Here is a 26,991-nt window from a genome sequence, read left to right as displayed (position 1 = left end):
CATAATGGTTGAAACATGGTCATATACCCACCTTATTACATTAAAATATGCACAACACAAAATGGCTGACTATAGAACCACAGTTTACATCCAATAGAGGCTAGCTACTCACCTCCAGACTGGTCGGGGGCGGGGGAGCGGCAGGGTGTGCTGGGCCCAGGCGAGAGGCTCTGGGTGGGGGAGCCAGACAAGCTGTCACTGGAGGACACTGAATGCTGGAAGCCGGAGGAGAAACTGCGACTGCTCTGCATGGGAGGAGTGGTGTGCTTGGCTATCTTCTTCCAGATGCTACGTCGTCTACTACAGGAAAGAAATGGGATTCAATTTATGTGGATATGGATAAAGGTTTTCAGCAATCCCTTTCATGTGACGTTATAATACACTGATTCTGTGGATAGAAAAGATTGCGATATTAGCATTAGGCAGCACAGAATTCCATATTTGTTTGTTTTGTTATTATATTCTTATTTACAATAATAGTTGCTCCAAAATGACCCAATACATTATTTACGATTCATTTCTATTGGGCACATCTGGAACACAACCAAAACAAACTGCAAATGCAGTAAAGTAAAGTCTTTGTGTGCTAGGAATAAGGGTCCAAATACTTAACTAAACTTAACTACACTGAACAAAAAAATTAACACAACAATTAAAGACTTTACTGAGTTACAGTTCATATAAATCAATCAGTCAATTTAAATAAATAAATGAGTCTCTAATCTATGGATTTCACATGACTGGGAATACAGATATGCATCGGTTGGTCACAGATACCTTAAAAAAGTAGGGGCGTGGATCAGAAAACCAGTCAGGATCTGGTGTGACCACCATTTGCCTCATGCAGTGCGACACATCTTTCGCAGAGAGTTGATCAGGCTGTTGATTGTGGCCTGTGGAATGTTGTCCCACTCCTCTTCAATGGCTGTGCGAAGCTGCTTGATATTGTCAGGAACTGGAACATGCTATCGATCCAGAGCATCCCAAACATGCTCAATGGGTGACATGTCTGGTGAGTATGCAGGCCATGGAAGAACGGGGACATTTTCAGCTTCCAGGAATTGTGTACAGATCCTTGCGACATGGGGCCGTGCATTATCATGCTGAAACATGAATCGCATGACAATGGGCCTCAGGATCTCGTCACGGTATCGCTGTGTATTGAAATTGCCAATGATCAAATCAGGGTGGCTGGTCTGAGACGATATTGCATGTGAAGAAGCCGGATGCAGAGGCCCTGGGCTGGTGTGGTTACACGTGGTCTGCGGTTGTGAGGCCGGTTGGACGTACTGCCAAATTCTCTAAAATGATGTTGAGGCGGCTTATGGTAGAGAAATTAACATTCAATTCTCTGGCAACAGCTCTGGTGGATATTCCTGCAGTCAGCCAATTGCATACTCCGTCAAAACTTGAGACATCTGTGGCATTGTGTTGTGACAAAACTGCACATTTTAGTGGCATTTTATTGTCCCCAGCACAAGGTGCACCTGTGTAATGATCATGCTGTTTATCAGCTTCTTGATTAAGCCACACTCACAATTTTTAAAGCCTTTTGTCCAGATGGGACATTTCTAGGAACTTTTATTTCAGCTCATGAAACATGGGACCAACACTTTACATGTTACATCAAAATTTTTATTCAGTATACTTTAATACACATAAGTGAATTTGTCAAAATACCTTTGGTTCCCTAAAATGTACAAAAAGTGTTGTAATTTCTAAACGGTTCACCACTACCAATATGGATGAAAATACACTCAAATGAAAGCTGACAGTCTGCACTTTAATCTAATAGTCATTGTATGTGTCACTGTCCAAATATTTTTTGGAGCTCACTGTAGGTGCTACACATTAGTAGTGGTGACTGGAGTAACATAATGGACAGCCGTAATGTTCTGCTCTTACCAGTCCTGGCCGTCCTGCCTCTTGCTCTTCTTGCTGCGTCGGGCCATCTTGCTCTTGTAGCTGGTCTTCCTGGCTGGGCCCACCTTGATGGAGGTGTTCTCCAGGGCTGTGGTCTGCAGCGTCACCTTGTTGCCACTCTGTGAATAGAAGGGCTATTGGTTTACTGTGCTCCAAATACTGGACAGGTGAAAATAATATGGTAAAATTTGGAGGAGGGAAGAAGGAGTATTAAGACAGTCCTCTTCCAGTGGGTCTCACCTTGAGCAGCAGCTCCACCACCTCAGTGTGCACAAGCCCCTGGACCGACTCTCCGTTCACGTGGGTGATGAGGTCACCGGCTCTCAGCCCTGCCTCATGAGCCGGGGTGCCCTCCTCCACACACTACAGGAACACATGAAGAAGAGCCGATCAGAATGTAACCCTGACTGCTTTGGCATTCATCAACGCTTTTAGAAACTAAATGTACAACAAGACGAAATAACATTTTGGCTAAAGTAGAAACTGTAAGACTGGCACACTCGCTAATAATAATCCCAATAGATTAAAAATCAGCCAGACATTTGGTATTTGGACTGACAAGTGCTGTTAGAAACAAATACGACACATAATGAAATAACTAAACAACATAAACCAATCCCAGACCACACAAATAGTTCAATCAGCCTATAAAAGCAAGTCCCAATACTTTAAGCATGACTGCAGCAGTACTAGGAACCATAGCGATACAGACTAGAATTGCCCGATTTCCCTGACCAAGATGGCCATCCCGTAGTTACGTTGCTGGGGTGCCAAAATCCATTCTAGTGTTCTATTTCATTCTGTGGTAGGGACACTTACCCAGACCATGTGGTGCACGGTGTAGACGTCTGAGTTACCCATGTAGACACGGATGGCGTGCAGGGCGAAGCCAAACCTCTTCCCAGAGCTGTGGATGACCACGGGTGGGCGCAGGCTGCTGATGCCGAGGGACAGGTCCCCTCGGCTGGGAGACGAGTCCCGGGACGAGGGGTTGGAGGAAAGGGACGACTTGGGTCTGGTGGGGGGACCGTCCGCAGTGTCTGGGGGTATGGAGAGAGGCCATACGTTAGGACTAAGGAATTTCTTAAAGAATTTAGCAAAGTCTGTTTATGAAGTCGGAACAAGCATATCCATCATACAGGCTACATATCCATAAACGATAATAGGTGTGTGTTGTTGCTAGCATTATGCTAACCCAGAGACAGTGGCTGCATCTCAAATGAATGGCCCATTTAAAATGCTACTTTTAGTCATAGCTCTGGACAAAAGCAATCTATAGAAATAGAATTCTATGAAGCAATGCATGCTACCAGGAATAGGGTACCGTTTGAGACCAGACCTCTCTTAATGTCGGCGTATGCTAGTACAAGATAGCTAGCTCCAGTAGGTTTACCAACCTGGGGTGATGATGAGGGACAGGCCAGAGACAGAGGCTGACTTGGGGACCTTGCAGCCCGCAGGGGGCCTGGGCTTCTCGGGGGTGTCCAACTGGTGCCCGATGCGGCGGGACCCCCCGCGCCTGTAGGAGGGCCGCGTGCCCGTGCTGTTACTGCGCAGACGGATACGCCGCAAGTTGGACACTACGCCGTCTAAGAGGAGGGAGAGAGAGGGAAAGAAAGTGTGTCTATGTCTCTCAGTATGCGTGTGTAGGCCTAAACACATTTATGTGTGTGAACCAGTGCAGTCTCAACTCACCCTCTTCCTCAGCTGAGATGGTGAAGCGTGGCAAGGTGTCCAGGCTCTGGGTGCTGTTCATCACCAGCGGACTGGCACTCCTCTCTGACTGGGACAAACTGGAGGAGGACCTGGGACGCAGGCTGGAGTACAGGAGGGGAGGAGAACAGAATGCCGTTAACAAGGACAAGAAAGGATACACTTACAGAGAGGGTAGTTGCGATCTGATTATGCTAGAACGGATGGAAGAATGACAGTTTCTGCCCACTAATTAATATTTAACTTTAGAATGTGTGCATGTTTTCAATAGTTATTTGGAGTTGAATGTGATGTCTCCCTTATAACCATAGAAAAAGGCAAATATAACGGTGTTTAATGAATTTTGCCGATGTTCCGGCTAATGCTAGACTAGTCTCAACTTCACACGAAACATAGTGTAGTCTGAGTGCTGTGTTATTGTACCAAGGACCTTTCTCTGTCTCTCACCTTCCTCTGTGTCCCTCCGTCCTCCAGTCCCCGCTGGCCCCCTGTTTGTGTCCCTCTCCTGGGGAGAGGCAACTCCTCCCCTCCCACCTCTCCTCCTTCTCCTCACTGTGGCTGCGCTCTGACGACGACAGGCTCTGATTGGATGGCGTGGAGGTGGACAGGTGCTCTGTGCTGCTGTACACCTGGGGGGCACAAAGAGGTCAGAAGTCAGAGAAAGGTCACAAAAACGTTTAGTGAAACAACAAGCATGACCTCCCCCTAGAAAAATAAACAAATAATGCTTTTTAACAAAACCACAGGTAATTTCAGTTGAGCGGTTTAAAGGGGAGTCCTGTAAGTCACTCTGGATAAGAGCGTCTGCTAAATGACGTAAATGTAAGTCATTACAGTGAGACTCGCATTAAGGGAAGAGTCATTTTACAGTTTACAAATATTTTTTGTATCTCGTTCTGACAAGCCAAATCATGATGATTTTTTTAAAAAGGGGCAGTGTTGCAAGGAGTATTCTTCGGAGTAAATATGTTTGGTAAAGTCTAAATCTGAACAAACATTGGGTCATTTCCCACCTTGCTAAAGCGATGTGCCACAGAGGAGAACTGCTTGAGCTCCAGGGACGTGTCTTCATCACAGGTCTCATCATCATCATCATCATCATCTGAGCCCAGGTGACTGTATCGCTCAGATCGTGCTGTAGAGCAACACACATTACAAGTCAGTAGCCTACACACTCGTCCAGCGCAGAGCAGGTTATGTTCGCCCTAACCATTGACCCTGAGTCAGATAGTTTCACCGCCCTTGATGATTAAGATTAGGCTTGGGGGTAAGGATAATAGAGCAGTGTTTACAGGCTACTTCTACTTTCAGCGTCTTACACAACAACAACATTTAAATACTCCCAATGAGAGTGGTAAAGGTCGCCACCTACTGTCAAAGTAGCTAGTGTCGTCCTCAGTCTCCAGTTGGGGGATAAACTCCGCTTTCTGTCGTAACAGTCCATTCCAGTCCAGACCCACAAAGAACCTATGCATCTTGACCTCTGGTGTCCCCCCTGGGAGTAACATAGGGATAAATGATTTGATCATTGAGTTGATCAAACCAGTAGTCAATATGGTCAATATAGTCAAACCCATATCACTTTAGGTGGTGCATTTTTGATTCAGCTCATCAAACCATCTTAGTAATAAAAACAATGATCATGACATTGAATTGTTTCAGTGAAGAATATAATGATTTGGATGTGTGCCTCTTAACTTTCTCATTCATCATTATTCACGATTCATTCATGATTCTCCATAAACATCATGGTAGCATCCACATTGACGTAGAAGTGTTCAGAAATATTCTAATCCAATTTACAATAGAAGTGACTCCAAAATGACAAATGAAGAAGGTAATAAAGAAGCCACCCACCAGTCCCGAGGCGGTCCAGAGGGCTTTGCCTCAGCAACCTGGTGATCAGGTCCTGGGCATCAGCAGGCAGGGCGTCCTCCCCCTCAGGCCAGATGATGTCATCTGTGAAATACACACATTTCTGAATACCATATCATCTGAATTACACACAATACAACATGAAACATTTGACAATAATTCAAATAGACTGGTAGTTGGGAACTGTGATATTGATGACGAGAAGTTCTTCTTGACATTGGTGACTAGATGTTTGAAAGACATCTGGCACTATGGACATTTGCCTATCACAGAGTAAGAAAAGATAGAGGGTGTCTTTGGGTCAAGAAGACTGTGATCGCATGCAATCCATGGCAACAGATAGGCTCTACAGGCACCTCCTATTCATTGAATTAATTTGACCAGTCAAAGCCACATTACCCTAGCCTGGATAAACCAGAGTGAACAACAGTAAACATAGCATTCAGTCTAATTTAACCAGGCTAACGTTTCCCATTCATGAGATGACTCTCACCATTGACCACCTGTCCGAAGAGCTGTTCGGGTGTGTCCCCGAAGAAAGGCACGCAGCCCACCAGGAACTCATAGAGGATGATGCCCATAGCCCACCAGTCCACCGGCTTTCCATAGCCCTGCCTTAAGATCACCTCTGGGGCAATGTACTCTGGAGTACCACACACCTGAGACAGAGAACCAGAAGAAGGGAGGATTTAAGAATGGGCATTGGACAATAAAAAGAGTATAGGTCAGGTAGATAAACAGAATGAGAAGGTATCAGAGAGAGAGAGAGAGAGAGAGAGAGAAAGAGAGATGGAGAGGAAATTAGAAAACAATTTAGACAAAAATGGAGAGAAAGAGGATAGAGAAAGATTGAGCTCACCTGCTTGTCTATGAACTCCCTTGTGTCCTTCTCAATGTGTTCCTCATACAGGTTGGTGGTCATGTTCATCAGGCCGATCTTGGACAGGCCAAAGTCAGTCAGCTTGATATGGCCCATGGATGTGATCAGCAAACTACACAGGAAGAAAATACATTAGAAAACAATAATTTACCACAGAACAGAAGTTGATGCTGGATAGTGAACAAGGCCGAAAAAAGCCTTTGTGTAAAAAACTTCCAGAATGTATGTTCTACACATAACCAAAGAAGTGCTCTTCTCCGGTGTCTCTGATAATTTACCATCTTTAAAATGCCTATAGAAAATAGACCTAGTTTGAAAAAGAATACACCGGTAGGCCTAGTTTGAAAATGACAACACCATGAACACAAAGCAGAATACACACTGCCACACTTTCATTACTGTATACTATGAGCAGGACACCTGGATAGTCAGGTTCCAGACTCACTTGTCAGGTTTCAGGTCTCTGTGTACGATGCCATAGTTATGGAGGTACTCCAGTGCCAAGACAGTCTCTGCAAAGTACATCCGGGTCATGTCCACTGGCAGCGGGCCAATGTTTTTCAACAGGTTGGCACAGTCCCCACCTGAGGAGGAAGATGGCACGCCAACAGACTGTGTTAAAGGCTGGCAGCAACGACCATGAGAGCCTGATTTGATTTGTGTGCTGCTGAGACTTGAATTTGAACTGCAAGGCATCAGAGTTACAGCCGCTATAATATAAGTTTATTATCTGACAATCATTTCAACTAATCTCCGCCTTGGGCTAATTTCACCCAAAGAGTGAATTTGGAGTCATTACGTTTAGAATAAGCGGGTTGAGTGAGGGTAAGGTGGTATTCTGATGTACTGTCATGCTCCATAGCCATGCAGTGGTAGCGTCTGTAAATCAATACGTAGCATATGAGTGTGTAAAAAATCAAATGTGTGTGTGCGTGTGACTGTGTGTATCTTGTATGACATTCCAGTGGATTCTACCCTTCCATATACATTATATGTCTGTGTGAGTCTGCAGGGGTGTAGATCTTCATTAAGAACCTACCTTCTACATACTCCATGACCATACAGAGGTGTCTGCGAGTCTCAAAGGAGCAGAACATGGAGACGACAAAGGGGTTCTCAGCGAAGGTCAGGATGTCTCTCTCCACAAATACCTGCTGGATCTGGTTCCTCAGCATCAGGTTCTGCCGGTTGATCTTCTTCATGGCAAAACGCTGCCGGGTTTCCCTGTGCCTCACCAGGAACACAGCACTGCGACCATGGAAAAGGAGAGAGAGAGAGAGAGAGAGAGAGAGAGAGAGAGAGAGAGAGAGAGAGAGAGAGAGAGAGAGAGAGAGAGAGAGAGAGAGAGAGAGAGAGAGAGAGAGAGAGAGAGAGAGAGAGAGAGAGAGAGAAATGGAGAAAAGAAAGGCAGAGAGAGGAAAGGGAGAAATGGAGAAAAGAAAGGCAGAGAGAGAGAGAAAGAAATGAGAGAAGAAAGGAAAAGCCAGTTTGTTATAAGAAGCACCTGAATAACTGTCTTAAGTTACTTCTTCTGCACTGATGTGAGAGAGTATGACCAGTAAGCATCAATCATATTGCTTTTGACATATTGTGTAGTGGAGATAAAAAGAGGGAGCTGTCTTCTGTAAAACTATTTAGACACAGGCCCTTTCCAGAAACAACCCCTAGTCACTTTTGGAGATCTGGGAGGATTGGACAGGGTGAATTTGAATAATTGGCCATGTGCATGTAATTGTGATGGACGCTGTAGGAGAGAGGAATAACTTGGTGGGAGAGACAAAAAGTGAGTAAAAAACACCCTAAATATGTTTAGAACTACAAATTAACTTTTTTCTGTTGATTATTGTTTATTTTAATGTTTACATTTACATCCCACCCTGAATGTAAGCCAGGGCGGGATCAGCCAGCGGCGGCTTCCCGCATGCACGATTCATTTGCAGTCTGGACGCGGAGGGGTGAACATCTCCTGCTCTGACTGCAGCTGGGAGGGACTGCTGCGTGAGGACTGGGCCGCCTGTGAGCGCTTTGGGACGGGGGTGGGGCCTGTGAGCGCTTTGGGACGGGGGCAGCACCCGCTGCTTGTTGAGAAGAGTAAGAACGATACGTGCTTTCACGTCAGAGTTTCCAATAACACCAGAAAAAGGTAACTAGATTTGTCGCTAGTCGCTTTTTTGAAAATGTGTCGCTAGAGGGGTCTGAATACTCGCTAAATATAGCAACAAAGTCGCTAAGTTGGCAACACTGATTCTGGGTGATGCGAAACACTGTCATCATCTCACTGGCTTCTTCTCTGGTGAGCTCTCATTGGCTATTGCTGATCACCGTTCTCCAACTTGTGGTTGCACATCTCACCCTACAAGAGCATTGCAGACTTTCTGCCGATAAAATCAAACCGGTTTGAAAATAAAATTTGGGACATCTGGGACTGCTCAAAGACGGGATCGGTAGCCCTCTGATTGGGTCTCTTGACCCGCTCACATTAAACGAGCGCCGGTGACGGCCGCGGGCCTCGAGTAAGCAACGACATGCAGATTTTGTCTCTGACCTCAAAAACTTGTCTGGGATAGCTAAAATCAGGGCCAAAATCGTATAGTGTACACCCGGCTTAATATGGCGCAATGGGTCCTCACATCACTAACAACATATTTGAACAGGCATTTGGCCAGTTGGTCAAACATTGGCATGGTATTTGTTGAAGAAATGTTTGCCAACTGTATGGCAGCACACACATTCAAAACATCCTCTTTCAGTTTCACTTCTGCGTTTTGCACACACAGATTTCCTCAAAGACCGCTATAAATGAAGAGCTCGTACTCACCCATAGGCCCCGTTACTGATGACCTTGAGGGTGTCAAAGTCGCTCTCAAGTGGTTTCCTGCGAGAAGAAGTGCAGGCTGCCCGGTTCTGAGACACAAAATTGCGGAACAAAGCTATTTCTCCTGAACGCCAGGTCAAAACGAATAAACAAGCTGTGTAATTGCCATAGTATGTGTTATATAATTTTTAGAGAGCTTTCTTTACTTTCTTCTATGCATCTCATCTAAAGCCAAGCCAACTAAATTCTAGAACATGCTAGTTCATGCAATAGGCCTACACAGTACATGCTACACTATGCTAATACAATGCTTTACATCACTATGATCTAACCATCATGGGGCTGAACTTATCCTGCAGTGAAACTGTTTCTGGTTGCCTTACCTCCCCAGTGTCGTCAGCGTCTCTGCAGGCCGCTCCGTGCCCAGGGCAGGTCTGCTCCAGATGGACCATGTCTACAGTACAACAGTGGGAGAGAGACCATGGTCAGGCACCAAACGACAGAAAACAGACTGAAACCTGCAGAGACTACCTGAACAATACGAAACACTCATTTTCTGTAGCAAAGACGTTTTAAACGTTTATCTTGCATGCCTTAATGAACATGACCCTTGTTATCCTCATACGGTCACCCCTCTGTAACTCAGTGCGATCATAAGTTGAACTATTGCATATTATATTCAAAGACATTATGGGAGAATCACTAGGTAGCCGCATCTTTTCAACAGGTAGCCGCTTGGCCAGGTTTTAAAATAACCCTAAAGTGCTTCATATTAAGATAGTGGTTGGTTTAGAACTGAGCCTAGGAAACTTAAGGGGAAGTCAACCATGGAATGCATCAAGAAGAACAGGAAACCCTACAAATACCTTCCAATGGCTCCCACTGCTCATGCTTTAGCTGATGTATAGATTAGATAGCTCTGTGAGGCTCCTAGCTCAGGCCCATCCTTCTTTATATCACTCTAGGATTCTACCAGGAAGAGGAAGCCCCACAGTACTGTACCTTCCAGAGGGTCTCTGGTGAGGCCAAGCTGGCTGATGATGTAGCGGGGGATGTCTGTCTTGATGACCTGGCCCACCTTGGCATGGCCCTCCGCTGCCTCCAGACGGTGCAAGAACTCCTCCGGGTCAAACTCCTATTGGTGGTGTAAAGACCATAGGAATATTGGTTATTATGATTCACGTTACATAGATAGGTATACTGTATGTTTACCAGGGTTTCTACAGTGTTATAACCCTGTAACAAACTAGTATGTACACTTAGTGGTGAGTACTTAACACTAGCTCTCACTGTACTTAATCTATGAAAAAGTATTAACAACATCATAGAGGCTGGGCAAAATGCATCATGGATGTTATGAATCATATGTGTTGTGTTGGTTAGCTTTACAAGCACAACTTCCTGAAATGGAGAATAAAAATATATTTTCATGAGTGTGGGAATCTTACCAGACACTCCAGTAACCTGGCTGGCCTGGAGATAATGATGAGAATCTTCTTCACCAGCTTGATGATGATGGTCACTTCCTCACTGTCTGACCGCTCATACGCCTGATCACCATGACAAGAACAATACAGAACCTTATATGCCTGGTATATGACATTGGCAGTAGGTAGCATAGCGGTTAGAGCGTTGGGCCAGTAACCGAAAGGTCGCTAGTTCAAAGGTGAAAAATCTGTCCCCTTGAGCAAGGTACTTAACCCTAATTGCTCCAGGGTCTGGACCCTGGCAGTGTCCCCACTCTCCGAGGGTGTCTCAAGGGGAGTTGGGATATGCAAAAATCACATTTCCAATTGATACATGAGTATAATAAAAACTTGTACATATAAGCACACACCAAAACATAATAATAATTATTATTATTATAGTTATCATCATGGCAGCACTGCGATAGAAGCATTACAAAATAATCTGGTATAATGTCAAAGTAAGTGGCTTAGTCTGTATAGTAATGATAATCAAATACAACACTTACAGTATAACTCATTCTTTCACAATCAAATAACCAGGCTGTTCTCACTTAAAAGGTCCCCTGTAGAGCATGCGCTTGCAACGCCAGGGTTGTGGGTTCGTTTCCCACGGGGGGCCAGTATGAAAATGTATGCACTCACTAACTGTAAGTCGCTCTGGATAAGAGCGTCTGCTAAATTACTAAAAAAATTAAAAAAATATATAATTCAAACATTGGGTCAATCTGCAATTGATACATTCATTTTTTGACTTTTAAATTAATTATATATCTCCATTGATTCTTGAAGACTATAACTTATGAATGCCTCATGTGCTTAGTTCAACTGTTGCACCCCATCAGAACCCAAAACATAAGTTTTACGCCAATGTTTTTAAATGATATAATTGTAAACAAACACTGTATAGCATCAAAACATATATTTAAAACTATATTTGTGAAGGTTACATTTCTCCAGCCTCATCCCTCATATTTTTACCAAAACATTGGTGGGGTGCCCTTTGTTATTGTTTAAAATGCAGATTTCCCCTTTAAAGATTAGTGTTAAAGAGAGTTTTTTTAACTGCTCCTTACTAGTAATCTGTTGGTAGTTGGCTTAGTATTCACTGCTTCAAGTTATTACAAATGTGACAGAAATAGTGCCCAATCAAGTGTCCCATACACACACAAAAAATAATGTATGCACGCATGACTGTAAGTCGCTTTGGATAAAAGCGTCTGCTAAATGGCATTTTAATTATTAATTAAAAGTATAACTTAGTCAATTGTGCTTCAAATATCCATTGCAATTATTGTGCAGTATTTTTTAAGCCTGAGTATTCAGGCATGAGACTGGCAATAAACTTTTAGAAAAGTTTAAAAGTTGTAGTCGATGCTTTGACAAATGGTGACTGTTATAGGGGATCAGGGGATACTGATCAGCCTGCAACACCGTCTAATGTGAAAGTACAACAAAGTGTACGAACAATGACAGGGTTTCATAATACTGTAATTCTGTCTAGGATGTGGCTCTGTTTTTGAAGAGAGGGTACATATTTGGTCTTATGACAAAAACAAACCATTATAAGAGGACTGAATGAACTCGGATGCATCCTATATTTGAAAAATGAATGACATACAGGGAAAAACTCTGCCAACAAACTAACAAAGCAAAAAATAAAGGCAAGCCATTGTATGGACAGCAATGGTTAAGCATTGATCCTATGGAAAGTTACACAATGAGCCCTGCTTACGCAATCACATGTAAGACTGGAGAGATCCATTTAATGTAAAATGACAATTGCGCCGGAGCCAACTAATGGTTTAGAATCAAAGCAGGGCGAGCACCTATCAAACGACCAATTCCAATCTAATGTTCTCAATACACTGAGAGGCCACTGAAATCAATAACCAGGTCTCCATCCAACCTTCTTATGTGCTTAAAGTACATATCGGATAAAACATTTCACGACAGGCCTGATAGAAACAGGTAATCTCTGTAAACTTTCCTAATGTCGACAAAACTAAATATACTAGAAAAGGTGGGCTATTTTTGTGTCTGTAAAATTCATTATGCGAGAAATGTCGGTGGAAACGTTTTTATGCGCAAATATTTATATAATAACCATCATCAACCAACCATCGAAGTTGTGTGGTCCTGCCACAACGACTCGGGAAGACATGCAGTTTATCCTCTTAAATGTAAAGTCCCCATATTTGGGGACCCTATTTGATTTGTTTTATTCAATTCAGTCTGGTATGAGAACGGTAGCCCCTATCTGCAAAAGCAGGGTGTCTGCGGAAAGCTGAGTATCTTGGCTATTGATCGGTGCCTTAAAATCTTGGGTGTGACTTACTACCATATATGGGCATACACATTTATAAGGGCAGGCCGAGTCGATGACCTCATTTAAAGATGGCTGCTACCTACATTCCGGTTAGCGTTGTGAACCATAAACGAAATAAACATGGAATACGTTGATACACACCTAAAGCTGGGACTCCACAGATCATGACGATGTCTTATTTGTCTGCCCGTGACCTACCGTTATTGATCACCAGCCCCGAGAGTCAAAATGTTTATTTTACACATCGTTTTCGCCAAACAACAAATATCTTACAAGGTAAGCTTCGATTTGGTCTGTGTTTGAGCTATAGCTACATGAGGGGTATCAAATTAATCATTTGGTTGGTAGGAACAAATCTAACCTATTGCCAATGTTATCTGATGATGTATGACTTAATGGCAACATCGAACGTCCACCGAGTGACTATATCTTTGCGCATAAAAAATATGATGATGCCTACTTACGCGCTGTAGGCATCCATTACACAGGAGATTGGCTACTATGGCACCTTGAGTCTTGTAGCCAATGAGATAAGCTTTCCAGGGATATGCAGTTGGACCTGGTGGGACAAAGCAAGGCCTAGAACCTTTTATGCGTACTGCGAACTATTGCTACCTGGTTCAGAGACGAGACGTACCGAGCACGCTACATTACATTGTAAACAGATTTCATCGCTTTAATTTGTGCTTTAAGTGGGGGAAAGGTTTTTAAAAAATGATTTCGACACGGCCGACGAATATTGCTTTCTAGAAGGATCGACTTTTAGATCTGTAAGTACATTATTTTCATGACTTTATATAGCCAATTTACAATATGTATTTAGTTTTTTATAAGTTGTCTGCTTTTTGTGCTTTGGATTTAGTTTACATAGGCCTATGTAACAAGTAATTTCTATAGTTATTGTCTTTCATATTCGTTCACTGTTCTAAATTTCATCCTTGTAACTTTGGAGAGGCCACTAAACTCTCATAGCCATTGTTTATTTGTGGTTCTCAGATCTGCCTTTGTCTCCAAAGTGTTACTGTTTGCATTGTGTGTGCTTCACACCTATGTGAGTCACTGTACAGATAAAGTTTAGGCTTGGTGTTTTTAACTTTACAGTAATGTCGTTTTCTAAATTGAGTCAACTGTAATTCTGTGCGTCTTACAACATTTTACATTTTAGTCATTTAGCTGATGCTCTTATCCAGAGCGACTTAGTGAGTGCATAATTTTTTTCATACTGGCCCCCCGTGGGAATCGAACCCACAACCCTGGCGTTACAAGCGCCATGCTCTACTAACAGAGCTACACGGGGCCACAACAATATATCCCTTTATTTTATTCACCACAGAGTGGAGGATGCAGAGGATTTGGATGATGACGTTTGGGAGCCACCCCTCCCCAGCAAGCGCCCCCGCCGTCAATCACCCTGTCTGATTGTTCTACATCCACTTTTCATAGACCTCTTAAATGAAAATAGGGGCTTGTGGCACCATTCGTCCTAACAGAATCGGTTTCCCCCTCAGGAGATCAGATCCTCAAAAAGTTACACAGCTGAACCATCGAGAGCATTCTGACCAGTTGCATCGCAGCCTGGTATGGCAACTGCTCGGCATCTGACGTAAGGCGCTACAGAGGGTAGTGCGTACGGCCCAGCACTGGGGCCAAGCTTCCTGCCATCCAGGACCTATATACTAGGCGGTGTCAGAGGAAAGCCCCAAAAAATTGTCAAAGACTGGAGTCACCCAAGTCAGACAGTTCTCTCTGCTACCGCACGGCAAGTGGTACCGGAGTGCCAAGTCTAGGACCAAAAGGCTCCTTAACAGCTTCTACCCCCAAGCCATAAGACTGTTGAACAATTAATCAAATGGCCACCCGGACTATTTACATTGACTGACCCCCCCCCCCCCCATGATGATTGATGCTCGGCTGCAGATAGACACATTTAAATAATCTCGCTCTGTTGTCCATAATAATCTCATGTAGGCTATACCCGCACTGTGTCTGCGAGCTGTTAGCTAGAGCGCATGTGCCAATACCAGAGTGGGCACATTCGCTATGTAAATGCAATTTTTTTGTGACAAAACCATCAGTAGAGTTGTAAATGCGATGGAAACCCATTCAACTTGTATTTTTTATTCGGTACATGAATTTAACTGCAAAAGTAACTTATGTGCTCTACGTCATCACACACAGACCAAGTCAATTTGATGGAGAAACATGTCTGGTGGGAAAATGTGCATATTTTATTTATGCGTATTTTAGAATATTCGCATGAAAATGTCACCAATTCGATGGAAACCTAGCTAATGCAAAATATTTATCTAAAAAAAAGACATACCACATTGACGGGTCTGCAGTGGAGCAGGTCGACAGCTTCAAGTTCCTCGGTGTCCAAATCACAAAAGACTTTAAATGGTCGAAACACACATGCAGCAGCACCTCTTCCCCCTCAGGAGGTTGAAAAAGTTTGCCATTGGCCCTCAAAAAGTTATACAGCTGCACCATTGAGAGCATTTTGACTGGCTGCATCACTGCCTGGTATGGCAATAGCACCGGCCTCGATTGCAGGGTGGTGCAGACAGCCCAGTACATCACTGAGGCTGAGCTCCCTGCAATCCAGGACTTCTACACTACATTTCCAAAAGTATGTGGACACCTGCTCTTCGACCATCTCATTACAAAACCATGGGCATTAATATGAAGTTGGTCCCCCCTTTGCTGCTATAACAGCCTCCACTCTTCTGGGAAGGCTTTCCACTAGATGTTGGAGCATTGCAGCGGGGACTTGCTTCTATTCAGCCACAAACATTTGAGGTCGGGCACTGTTATTGGGCGATTAGACCTGGCTCGCAGTCAGCGTTCCAATTCATCCCAAATGGTGTTAGATGGGGTTGAGGTCAGGGCTCTGTGCATGCCAGTCAAGTTCCTCCACACGGATCTCCAAAAACCATTTCTGTATGGACCTCGCTTTGTGCACAGGAGTATTGTCATGCTGAAACAGGAAAGGGCCTTCCCCAAACTGTTGCCACAAAGTTGGAAGCACGGAATCGTCTAGAATGTCATTGTATGCTGTAGCGTTATTGGAACTAAGGGGCCTAGCCCGAACAATGAAAAAACAGCCCCAGACCATTATTCCTCCTCCACCAAACATTAAAGTTGGCACTATGCATTCGGGCAGGTAGCGTTCTCCTGGCATCAGCCAAACCCAGATTTGTTCGTCGGACTGCCAGATGGTGAAGCGTGATTCATCACTCCAGAGAACTCATTTCCACTGCTGCAGAGTCCAATGGCAGCAAGCTTTAAACCACTCCAGCCGACGCTTGGCATTCCGCATGGTGATCTTAGGCTTGTGTGCGGCTGCTCGGCCATGGAAACCCATTTCATCAAGCTCCCAACGAACAGTTCTTGTGCGGACGTTGCTTCCAGTGGCAGTTTGGAACTCGGTAGTGAGTGTTACAACCGAGGACAGGTGATTTTTACACGTTACGCGCTTCAGCACTCGGCGGTCCCATTCTGTCAGCTGGTGTGGCCTACCACTTCGCGGCTGAGCCATTGTTGCTCCTAGACGTTTCTACTTAACAATAACAGCACTTACAGTTGACCGAGGCAGCTCTAGCAGGGCAGAAATTTGACAAACTGACTTGTTGGATAGGTGGCATCCTATGACGGTGCCACGTTGAAATTCACTGAGCTCTTCAGTACGGGCCATTCTACTGCATGGCTGTGTGTTCAATTTTATACATCTGTCAGCAACGGGTATGGCTGAAATAGCCGAATCCACAAATTTGAAGAGGTGTCCACATACTTGCATAGTTTCACCATCATTGTAAAGGCCTCGTTATTTTGCTGCTTTGACAGTCATTTCTGAAGATTATTATTTATATTCATGTGATTAGTGATGCATTTACGTTTGTCCCTCATTTTAAGGCCAACCCTGTTATGGAAACAATTTACCCCTTTAAAATAATGGACGCCATTCCACCAAGTTAAATGATTCACAGCAGGTGACATCATTTGGGTCCTCTGAACAGCATGGTGGAAAAGGAAGGAAGTATTCTCTTTCTTTTTGGTGTATTTATAATTGTTTTAGCTTTGACTGAGGTGGTCGAGCTCAACATTTTAATTTGATTTTGACTTTCATTATGTGTGGAACATATGTATAATTCCCAATTCCATGAACACCATGTGGTCCCATGCTTTTCACCACATGAGGAGTAATGGCCGATCTTCACCTAAAACCTCAACCCTGTTATCATCAACCCTGTCAGAGGCCCAATGGTAAGGTTATCTGTTTTATATTATATGTGAGTTTATTTGTACAAGGAATACTTGATCCATGACAAAATGTTGGATTTATCTCAAACATGCTTTTAATAACAGTTAGGCAGTTCCATAAGTGTCCCATAATAGGGTTAACAGACAACGTCGTACAAGGGCAGATAAAAAGCTCTTAGTTTATAGGTTTTTCATGCCTGAGATGGTAAAAGGTATTATTCCGTAGGCTAAACATATCCTCCATGCAATTTAATGTTGAAAGAACAGATCTTTTTAAGTTCATTTCTTAAATTTGCATGTCCAAAAGAACAGCCCACATACTACATCAGGCTTGTATCATTTTATCATTCAGGAGAGAGCCAATAGAAATAGGGGAAAGCTCCTCAGACCACGGCAATTTGACAGTTTCCAAAAGTTCCATACCTGAATACACTCATGTAAATCTATTTCTATGAGAGAGCCTACCTAATGCAAAATGTATGCACGAGACTTTAGCTGAGTCATTCAAGAGAGAACCTCACCTCATGCAGTAGTTTCTCCACTTTCTCCTGCAGCTCCATAAAGTAGCGCGAGGTGACCAGGCCCATCTGGGACTTGTCCAGGCAGTCTCTGGCCAGCTCCACTAGCTGGTGCTGGATGAAGCCCAACACGCCGTCGGCCAGAGGCAGAGTGCTGTCTGGGGAGCAGTCAGCGAGGATGTCCAGCAGCCGCCCCTCCATCTGGGCTGTGGCCTAGAGATCACATCAAATGTTACGATAAACTTGAACGTGTGTGTCACCAACACAATGCATGTCAATGCACTTCATAGACAATTAAAAAGCAGATAAAAGTTAAATATAAAAGTAGACACTGAAAGTATTTTGTGAAGAGGATGAATCTATTGATGTGCTAGAAAAAAAAAGTGTGGCGAGTCAGAAAATAATACCTACCTTGGGAAAGCGCTCTTTGTAAACGTGATTCATCATTACAATCTCATTATCAAAGGTGCCACATGTCCGACCAGGACTGGAGGAAGAAAAAAAGAAAATCATCACTCAATCAATTTCTTCATTATAGCACAAATTATCTTTCTAATGCACATTGTGCTACGATTATTAGCAATTTTACAGTTGACTAGTAGTTCAACTGTAAGCAGAGAAAACATGTATCAAATGCTACTTATGGCAACATTTAGTTAAAACAGTTACAGTGGGGAAAAAAAGTATTTAGTCAGCCACCAATTGTGCATGTTCTCCCACTTAAAAAGATGAGAGAGGCCTGTAATTTTCATCATAGGTACACGTCAACTATGACAGACAAAATGAGGAAAAAACATCCAGAAAATCACATTGTAGGATTTTTTATGAATTTATTTGCAAATTATGGTGGAAAATAAGTATTTGGTCAATAACAAAAGTTTCTCAATACTTTGTTATATACCCTTTGTTGGCAATGACACAGGTCAAACGTTTTCTGTAAGTCTTCACAAGGTTTTCACACGCTGTTGCTGGTATTTTGGCCCATTCCTCCATGCAGATCTCCTCTAGAGCAGTGATGTTTTGGGGCTGTAGCTGGGCAACACAGACTTTCAACTCCCTCCAAAGATTTTCTATGGGGTTGAGATCTGGAGACTGGCTAGGCCACTCCAGGACCTTGAAATGCTTCTTACGAAGCCACTCCTTCGTTGCCCGGGCGGTGTGTTTGGGATCATTGTCATGCTGAAAGACCCAGCCACGTTTCATCTTCAATGCCCTTGCTGATGGAAGGAGGTTTTCACTCAAAATCTCACGATACATGGCCCCATTCATTCTTTCCTTTACACGGATCAGTCGTCCTGGTCCCTTTGCAGAAAAACAGCCCCAAAGCATGATGTTTCCACCCCCATGCTTCACAGTAGGTATGGTGTTCTTTGGAAGCAACTCAGCATTCTTTGTCCTCCAAACACGACGAGTTGAGTTTTTACCAAAAAGTTCTAGTTTGGTTTCATCTGACCATATGACATTCTCCCAATCCTCTTCTGGATCATCCAAATGGACTCTAGCAAACTTCAGACGGGCCTGGACATGTACTGGCTTAAGCAGGGGGACACTCAGGATTTGAGTCCCTGGCGGCGTAGTGTGTTACTGATGGTAGGCTTTGTTACTTTGGTCCCAGCTCTCTGCAGGTCATTCACTAGGTCCCCCTGTGTGGTTCTGGGATTTTTGCTCACCGTTCTTGTGACCATTTTGACCCCACGGGGTGAGATCTTGCGTGGAGCCCCAGATCGAGGGAGATTATCAGTGGTCTTGTATGTCTTCCATTTCCTAATAATTGCTCCTACAGTTGATTTCTTCAAACCAAGCTGCTTACCTATTGCAGATTCAGTCTTCCCAGCCTGGTGCAGGTCTACAATTTTGTTTCTGGTGTCCTTTGACAGCTCTTTGGTCTTGGCCATAGTGGAGTTTGGAGTGTGACTGTTTGAGGTTGTGGACAGGTGTCTTTTATACTGATAACAAGTTCAAACAGGTGCCATTAATACAGGTAACGAGTGGAGGACAGAGGAGCCTCTTAAAAAATAAGTTACAGGTCTGTGAGAGCCAGAAATCTTGCTTGTTTGTAGGTGACCAAATACTTATTTTCCACCATAATTTGCAAATAAATTCATTAAAAATCCTACAATGTGATTTTCTGGATTTTTTTTTCTCAATTTGTCTGTCATAGTTGACGTGTACCTATGATGAAAAGTACAGGCCTCTCGCATCTTTTTAAGTGGGAGAACTTGCACAATTGGTGGCTGACTAAATACTTTTTTTCCCCACTGTATGTAGTCATGACCACACTTGTTGTCTTGACTTGGCCTCAATTACATGGGTGTCCAAGATTGTGGGGCTCACAGCACCAGCCCAACATCAACATACTGTATGTTTAAATGGCATGTTTACATGTTTTGTAGTAAAAAAGATAAAGAAATGTGTTTCCAATGACATCAACCAATTAGTAGACAATGCACAATTGGTCAAAATCACAGGATGCACACCGATGCCATTGGAAACACTTACAGTTGAAGTCGGAAGTTTACATACACTTAGGTTGGAGTCATTAAAACTCGTTTTTCAACCACTCCACATTTCTTTTTAACAAACTATAGTTTTGGCAAGTCGGTTAGGACATCTACTTTGTGCATGACAAGTAATTGTTTACAGACAGATTGTTTCACTTATAATTCACTGTATCACAATTCCAGTGGGTCAGAAGTTTACGTACACCAAGTTGACTGTGCCTTTAAACAGCTTGGAAAATTCCAGAAAATGATGTTATGGCTTTAGACGCTTCTGATAGGCTAATTGACATCATTTGAGTCAATTGGAGGTGTACCTGTGGATGTAATTCAAGGCCTACCTTCAAACTCAGTGCCTCTTTGCTTGACATCATGGGAAAATCAAAAGAAATTAGCCAAGACCTCAGAAACATTTTTGTAGACCTCCACAAGTCTGGTTCATCCTTGGGAGCAATTTCCAAACAACTGAAGGTGCCACGTTCACCTGTACAAACAATAGTATGCAAGTATAAACACCATGGGACCACGCAGCCGTCATACGGCTCAGGAAGGAGACGCGTTCTGTCTCCTAGAGATGAACGTACTTTGGAATCAATCTCAGAACAACAGCAAAGGACCTTGTGAAGATGCTGGAGGAAACAGGTACAAAAGTATCTATATCCACAGTAAAACGAGTCCTATATTGACATAACTTGAAAGGCCGCTCAGCAAGGAAGAAGCCACTGCTCCAAAACCACCATAAAAAAGCCAGACTACGGTTTGCAACTGCACATGGGGACAAAGATCGTATTTTTTGGAGAAATTTCCTCTGGTCTGATGAAACAAAAATAGAACTGTTTGGCCATAATGACCATCGTTATGTTTGGACGAAAAACGGGGTGGCTTGCAAGCCAAAGAACAACATCCCATCCGTGAAGCACAGGGGTGACCGCATCATGCTGTGGGGGTGCTTTTCTGCAGGAGGGACTGGTGCACTTCACAAAATAGATGGCATCATGAGGAAGGAAAATTATGTGGATATATTGAAGCAACATCTCAAGACATCAGTCAGGAAGTTAAAGCTTGGTCGCAAATGGGTCTTCCAAATGGACAATGACCCCAAACATACTTCCAAAGTAGTGGCAAAATGGCTTAAGGACAACAAAGTCAAGGTATTGGAGTGGCCATCACAAAGCACTGACCTCAATCCTATAGAAAAAGTGTGGGCAGAACTGAAAAGGCGGGTGCGAGCAAGGAGGCCTACAAACCGGACTCAGTTACACCAGCGCTGTCAGGAGGAATGGGCAAAAATTCACCCAACATATTGTGGGACGCTTGTGGAAGGCTACCCGAAACATTTGACCCAAGTTAAACAATTTAAAGGCAATGCTACCAAATACTAATTGAGTGTATGTCAACTTCTGACCCACTGGGAATGTGATTAAAGAAATAAAAGCTGAAATAAATCATTCTCTCTACTATTATTCTGACATTTCACATTCTTAAAATAAAGTGGTGATCCTAACTGACCTAAGACGGGGCATTTTTACTAGGATTAAATGTCAGGAATTGTGAAAAACTGAGTTTAAATGTATTTGGCTAAGGTGTATGTAAACCTCCGACTTCAACTGTATCTTCCTCCATCTTTTTTACTACAGAACATAAACGCACTATTTTCACATACAGTGCATTGGGAAAGTATTCAGACTCCTTATTCTAAAATGGATTAAATAAACAATTCCTCATCAATCTACACACAGTACCCCATGACAAAGCGAAAACAGGCAAAAAAATACAATATTAGAAATACCTTACTTACACAAGTATTCAGACCCTTTGCTATGAGACTCGAAATTGAGCTCAGGTGCATCCTGTTTCCATTGATCATCCTTGATGTTTCAAAGGTTCACCTTCCAACAGGACAATGACCCTAAGCACACAGCCAAGACTACGCAGGAGTGGCTTTGGGACAAGTCTCTGAATGTCCTTGAGTGGCCCAGCCAGAGGCCGGACTTGAACCCGATCGAACATCTCTGGAGAGACCTGAAAATAGCTGTGCAGTGACGCTCCCCATCCAACCTGAGAGAGTTTGAGAGGATCTGCAGAGAGGAATGGGAGAAACTCCCAAATACAGGTGTGCTAAGCTTGTAGCATCATACCCAAGAAGACTCGAGGCTGTAATCGTTGCCAAAGGTGCTTCAACAAAGTACTGAGTAAAGGGTCTGAATACTTATGTAAATGTAATACGTGTTTTCTTTGTAATAAATTAGCTAAAATTTCTAAAAACCTTTTTTTGCTTTGTCATTATGGGGTATTGTGTGTAGATTGATGAGGGGGAAAAAAACTATTAAATCCATTTAAGAATAAGGCTGTAGCGTAACAAAATGTGGGAAAAGTCAAGGGGTCTGAATAGTTTCCGAAACGCACTGTATGTTGATGTTGGGGTGATGCTGGAGATGATGAATATGAAGTTGAATTTTTTTAAAGTTTCCCCTTTTAATAAATCGGGGAAGTTGCTTCAGTTAAAAATAGTACGGTTGTGGGGATCCCCATAACTGTAAAATATATCAACATTTGTCCAGAGCACCATTTCTAGGGCACCCCACAAAGTAACTGTTTAATACAATCCCTTGTCATGTCTGAACTCAATCTGAACTTCATTACAAAATGGACTTAATTCTGTTGCATAATGATTTGACCATCCTAATCGCTTTTGGCATTTTCTCTCTGGCCGACTTGGTCTTCTTAAAGTGGTCGAAAGAGGAGAAGGATAACTGACTGACTCGTTTTGCTTTTTCCTATTCTAAATTAAGAAAATAAACACTGATGCAAGCAGAGCCTGGATGGCTGGATGTAGTCACCAATCTCAGTATTCAATAGCTTTATGCATAGCAGATGCAAAAGCCACCTCTGTTCATGGGTACGAACCTAAACCAATGTGAAAGAATCGTGAATGAGATAAGCAAGTCACTAAGCAAATCATGACAATCTCAGTTACCCAGAAGTAAAATTCTCGCAAAAGTTTGTCATTTCTTCTTTTACATCTTGGGGGAATGCCGTTAACAATTGTGATTACCTTCGTGCAAAGGAAAGAAGCGAAGTCTCCTCCCTTGCAAATGGAAACTCTCAGCCAATCCACTCCCTTCCACTAATTTCACACGTGTTTTCATGAATTTTTTACGATACAGCCAATTTTGATTTTGTGGCTGTGGAATCTAGTGGAAACTGTTTATCATCCGAACACGGGCTTGAAAATCACCGCACCAGTTTAAGCACCGCCTTGGCCCAATCTTGATTCGTCCAAATAAGCAAAGATGAAAACCCAAAACCAGGAACTACTGCTGCTCGTAATCACATAATTCTATGTGAGCCTTGACAGATTGGCTATCTATTTGCAAGGGCTGGGAATTGCCAGGGACCTCACAATACGATATTATCCCGATACTTAGGTGCCGATACGATATTCAATACACAGATGATATATACAGTCGTGGTCAAAGGTTGAGAATGACACAAGTATTGGTCTTCAAAGTTTGCTGCTTCAGTGTTTTTAGATATTTTTGTCAGATGTTACTATGGTATACTGAAGTATAATTACAAGCATTCCATAAGTGTCAAAGGCTTTTATTGACAATTACATTAAGTTTATGCAAAGAGTCAATATTTGCAGTGTTGACCCTTCTTTTTCAAGACCTCTGCAATCCGCCCTGGCATGCTGTTAATTAACTTCTGGGCCGCAGCCCATTCTTGCATAATCAATGCTTGGAGTTTGTCAGAATTTGTGGGTTTTTGTTTGTCCACCCGCCTCTTGAGGATTGAACACAAGTTCTCAATGGGATTAAGGTCTGGGGAGTTTCCTGGCCATGGACCCATCATTTCGATGTTTTGTTCCCCGAGCCACTTCGTTATCACTTTTGCCTTATGACAAGGTGCTCCATCATGCTGGAAAAGGCATTGTTCGTCATCAAACTGTTCTTGGATGGTTGGGAGAAGTTGCTCTCGGAGGATGTGTTGGTACCATTCTTTATTCATGGCTATGTTCATAGGCAAAATTGTGAGTGAGCCCACTCCCTTGGCTGAGAAGCAACCCCACACATGAATGGTCTCAGGATGCTTTACTGTTGGCATGACACAGGACTGATGGTAGCGCTCACCTTGTCTTCTCTGGAAAAGCTTTTTTCCGGATGCCCCAAACAATCGGAAAGGGGATTCATCAGAGAAAAAACTTTACCCCAGTCCTCAGCAGTCCAATCTACCTTTTGCAGAATATCAGTCTGTCCCTGATGTTTTTCCTGGAGAGAAGTGGCTTCCTCGCTGCCCTTCTTGACACCAGGCCATCCTCCAAAAGTCTTTGCCTCACTGTGCGTGCAGATGCACTCACACCTGCCTGCTGCCATTCCTGGGGAAGCTCTGTACTGGTGGTGCCCCGATCCCGCAGCTGAATCAACTTTAGGAGACGGTCCTGGCGCTTGCTGGACTTTCTTGGGCGCTCTGAAGCCTTCTTCACAACAATTGAACCTCTCTCCTTGAAGTTCTTAATGATCCAATAAATGGTTGATTTAGGTGCAATCTTACTAGCAGCAATATCCTTGCCTGTGAAGCCCTTTTTGTGCAAAGCAATGATGACGGCACGTGTTCCCTTGCAGGTAACCATGGTTTCAAGCACCACCCTCCTTTTAAAGCTTCCAGTCTGTTATTCTAACTCAATCAGCATGACAGGGTGATCTCCAGCCTTGTCCTCGTCAACACTCTCACCTGTGTTAACGAGAGAATCACTGACATGATGTCAGCTGGTCCTTTTGTGGCAGGGCTGAAATGTTTTTTGGGGGATTAAGTTCATTTTCATGGCAAAGAGGGACTTTGCAATTAATTGCAATTCATCTGATCACTCTTCATAACATTCTGGAGTATATGCAAATTGCCATCATAAAAACTGAGACAGCAGACTGAAAATTAATATTTGTATCATTCTCAAAACTTTTGACCACGACTGTATATATATTTATTTTATATATATATATTTTTGTTGGTATTTTACCCCCTTTTTCTCCCCAATTTCGTGGTATCCAATTGGTAGTAAGTCTTGTCCCATCGCTACAACTCCCGTATGGACACGGGAGAGGCAAAGATCGAGAGTCGTGCGTCCTCCAAAACACAACCCAACCTAGCCGCACTGCTTCTTGACACAGTGCCCGCTTAACCTGGAAGCCAGCCGCACCAATGTGCTGGAGGAAACACCGTACACCTGGCGACTGAGTCAGCGTGCACTTCCCGGGCCCGCCAAAGAAGTCGTTAGTGCGCGATGGGACAAGGACATCCCTGCCGGCCAAACCCTCCCCTGGATGGCGCTGGGCCAATTGTGTGCCGCCCCATGGGTCTCCCGGTCGCGGCCGGCTGCGACAGAGCCTGGAATCAAACCAGGATCTCTAGCGGCAAAGTTAGCACTGCGATGCAGTACCTTAGACCACTGCGCCACTCGGGAGGCCGATACACCGATTTTATGATTTGACGTTCCAAACCCTGATAACGCGCACAACTTTGGCCGACATATCAAATTGTGTGGGGAATATGTAGTTTGGAGAGCGTTTGCACCTTGGGAAGATGTCAGCGAGACAGAATAGAGTCGTGATGTCTGGCCAACATACAGTATAAACAATGTAGAACTTAGAATGTAGGCATTCTAAATACATCTGCAAGACGTCTTGCCAATGAACAAACGCTGTCTAAACTGCATCTTCCCAATGTATCCTGTATACATCTTCCCTACGCTGGGCAGACGTATGTGTGCTATCTGGGAACATATTGCTCACTATATGTCTGCTGCCACTCCAATTTGCATACCGCCCCAACAGATCCACAGATGACGCAATCTCTATTGCACTCCACACTGCCCTTTCCCACCTGGACAAAAGGAACACTCCAACACCATCATTAAGTTTGCCGACGACACAACAGTGGTAGGCCTGATCACCGACAACGTTGAGACCGCCTATAGGGAGGAGGTCAGAGACCTGGCAGTGTGGTGCCTGGACAACAACCTCTCCCTCAACGTGATCAAGACAAAGGAGATGATCGTGGACTACAGGAAAAGGAGGGCCGAGCATGCCCCCATTCTCATCGACGGGGCTGTAGTGGAGCAGGTTGAGAGCTTCAAGTTCCTTGGTGTCCACATCACCAACAAACTATTATGGTCCAAACACACCAAGACAGCCATTCCCCCTCAGGAGACTGAAAAGATTTGGCATGGGTCCTCAGATCCTCAAAAAGTTCCACAGCTGCACCATCGAGAGTATCTTGACCGGTTGAATCACCGCCTGGTATGGCACCTGCTCGGCCTCCGACAGCAAGGCGCTACAGAGGGTAGTGCGTACGGCCCAGTACATCACTGGGGCCAAGCTTCATGCCATCCAGGACCTCTATACCAGGCGGTGTCAGAGGAAGGCCCTAAAAATTGCCAAAGACTCCAGCCACCCTAGTCGGACTGTTCTCTCTGCTACCGCACGGCAAGAGGTACCGGAGCGCCAAGTCTAGGTCCAAAAGGCTTCTTAACAGCTTCTACCCCCAAGCCATAAGACTGCTGAACAGCTAATCAAATAGCTACCCGGACAATTTGCATTTACACCCCCCCCGTTTTTTCCGCTGCTGCTACTCGCTGTTTACTATCTATGCATAGTCACTTTACCCCTACCTACATGTACATATTACCTCGACTAACCTGTACCCCCGCACAGTGAC

The 26,991-nt window shown here is 43.8% G+C and overlaps 1 protein-coding gene across 2 annotated transcripts in view; it reads right to left on the bottom strand.

Moving 5' to 3' along the window:
* The window catches only part of LOC121535054 (microtubule-associated serine/threonine-protein kinase 3), a 51,305-nt gene that overhangs the window by 3,582 nt on the left and 20,732 nt on the right, over nt 1–26,991 (bottom strand). For both annotated transcript variants that reach the window (XM_041841745.2, XM_041841743.2), the window contains 20 exons: nt 18,191–18,266; nt 17,783–17,992; nt 10,655–10,756; nt 10,209–10,341; nt 9,590–9,660; nt 9,210–9,295; nt 7,431–7,639; nt 6,837–6,975; nt 6,371–6,503; nt 6,005–6,170; nt 5,494–5,595; nt 5,009–5,131; nt 4,650–4,771; nt 4,084–4,265; nt 3,619–3,740; nt 3,321–3,512; nt 2,743–2,963; nt 2,164–2,286; nt 1,906–2,042; nt 113–300 (listed from right to left, as the gene is read on the bottom strand). In XM_041841745.2, coding sequence (XP_041697679.2) covers nt 113–300; nt 1,906–2,042; nt 2,164–2,286; nt 2,743–2,963; nt 3,321–3,512; nt 3,619–3,740; nt 4,084–4,265; nt 4,650–4,771; nt 5,009–5,131; nt 5,494–5,595; nt 6,005–6,170; nt 6,371–6,503; nt 6,837–6,975; nt 7,431–7,639; nt 9,210–9,295; nt 9,590–9,660; nt 10,209–10,341; nt 10,655–10,756; nt 17,783–17,992; nt 18,191–18,266 — 2,837 coding nt within the window. The remainder of the gene's footprint in view (nt 1–112; nt 301–1,905; nt 2,043–2,163; nt 2,287–2,742; nt 2,964–3,320; nt 3,513–3,618; nt 3,741–4,083; nt 4,266–4,649; nt 4,772–5,008; nt 5,132–5,493; nt 5,596–6,004; nt 6,171–6,370; nt 6,504–6,836; nt 6,976–7,430; nt 7,640–9,209; nt 9,296–9,589; nt 9,661–10,208; nt 10,342–10,654; nt 10,757–17,782; nt 17,993–18,190; nt 18,267–26,991) is intronic.

The sequence above is a fragment of the Coregonus clupeaformis genome, chromosome 21 (assembly GCF_020615455.1).
Source record: "Coregonus clupeaformis isolate EN_2021a chromosome 21, ASM2061545v1, whole genome shotgun sequence".
In the NCBI taxonomy this organism is placed as follows: Eukaryota; Metazoa; Chordata; class Actinopteri; order Salmoniformes; family Salmonidae; genus Coregonus; species Coregonus clupeaformis.
Note: the sequence above shows the minus strand (reverse complement) of the source record. Positions and strands in the feature narration are given on the sequence as shown.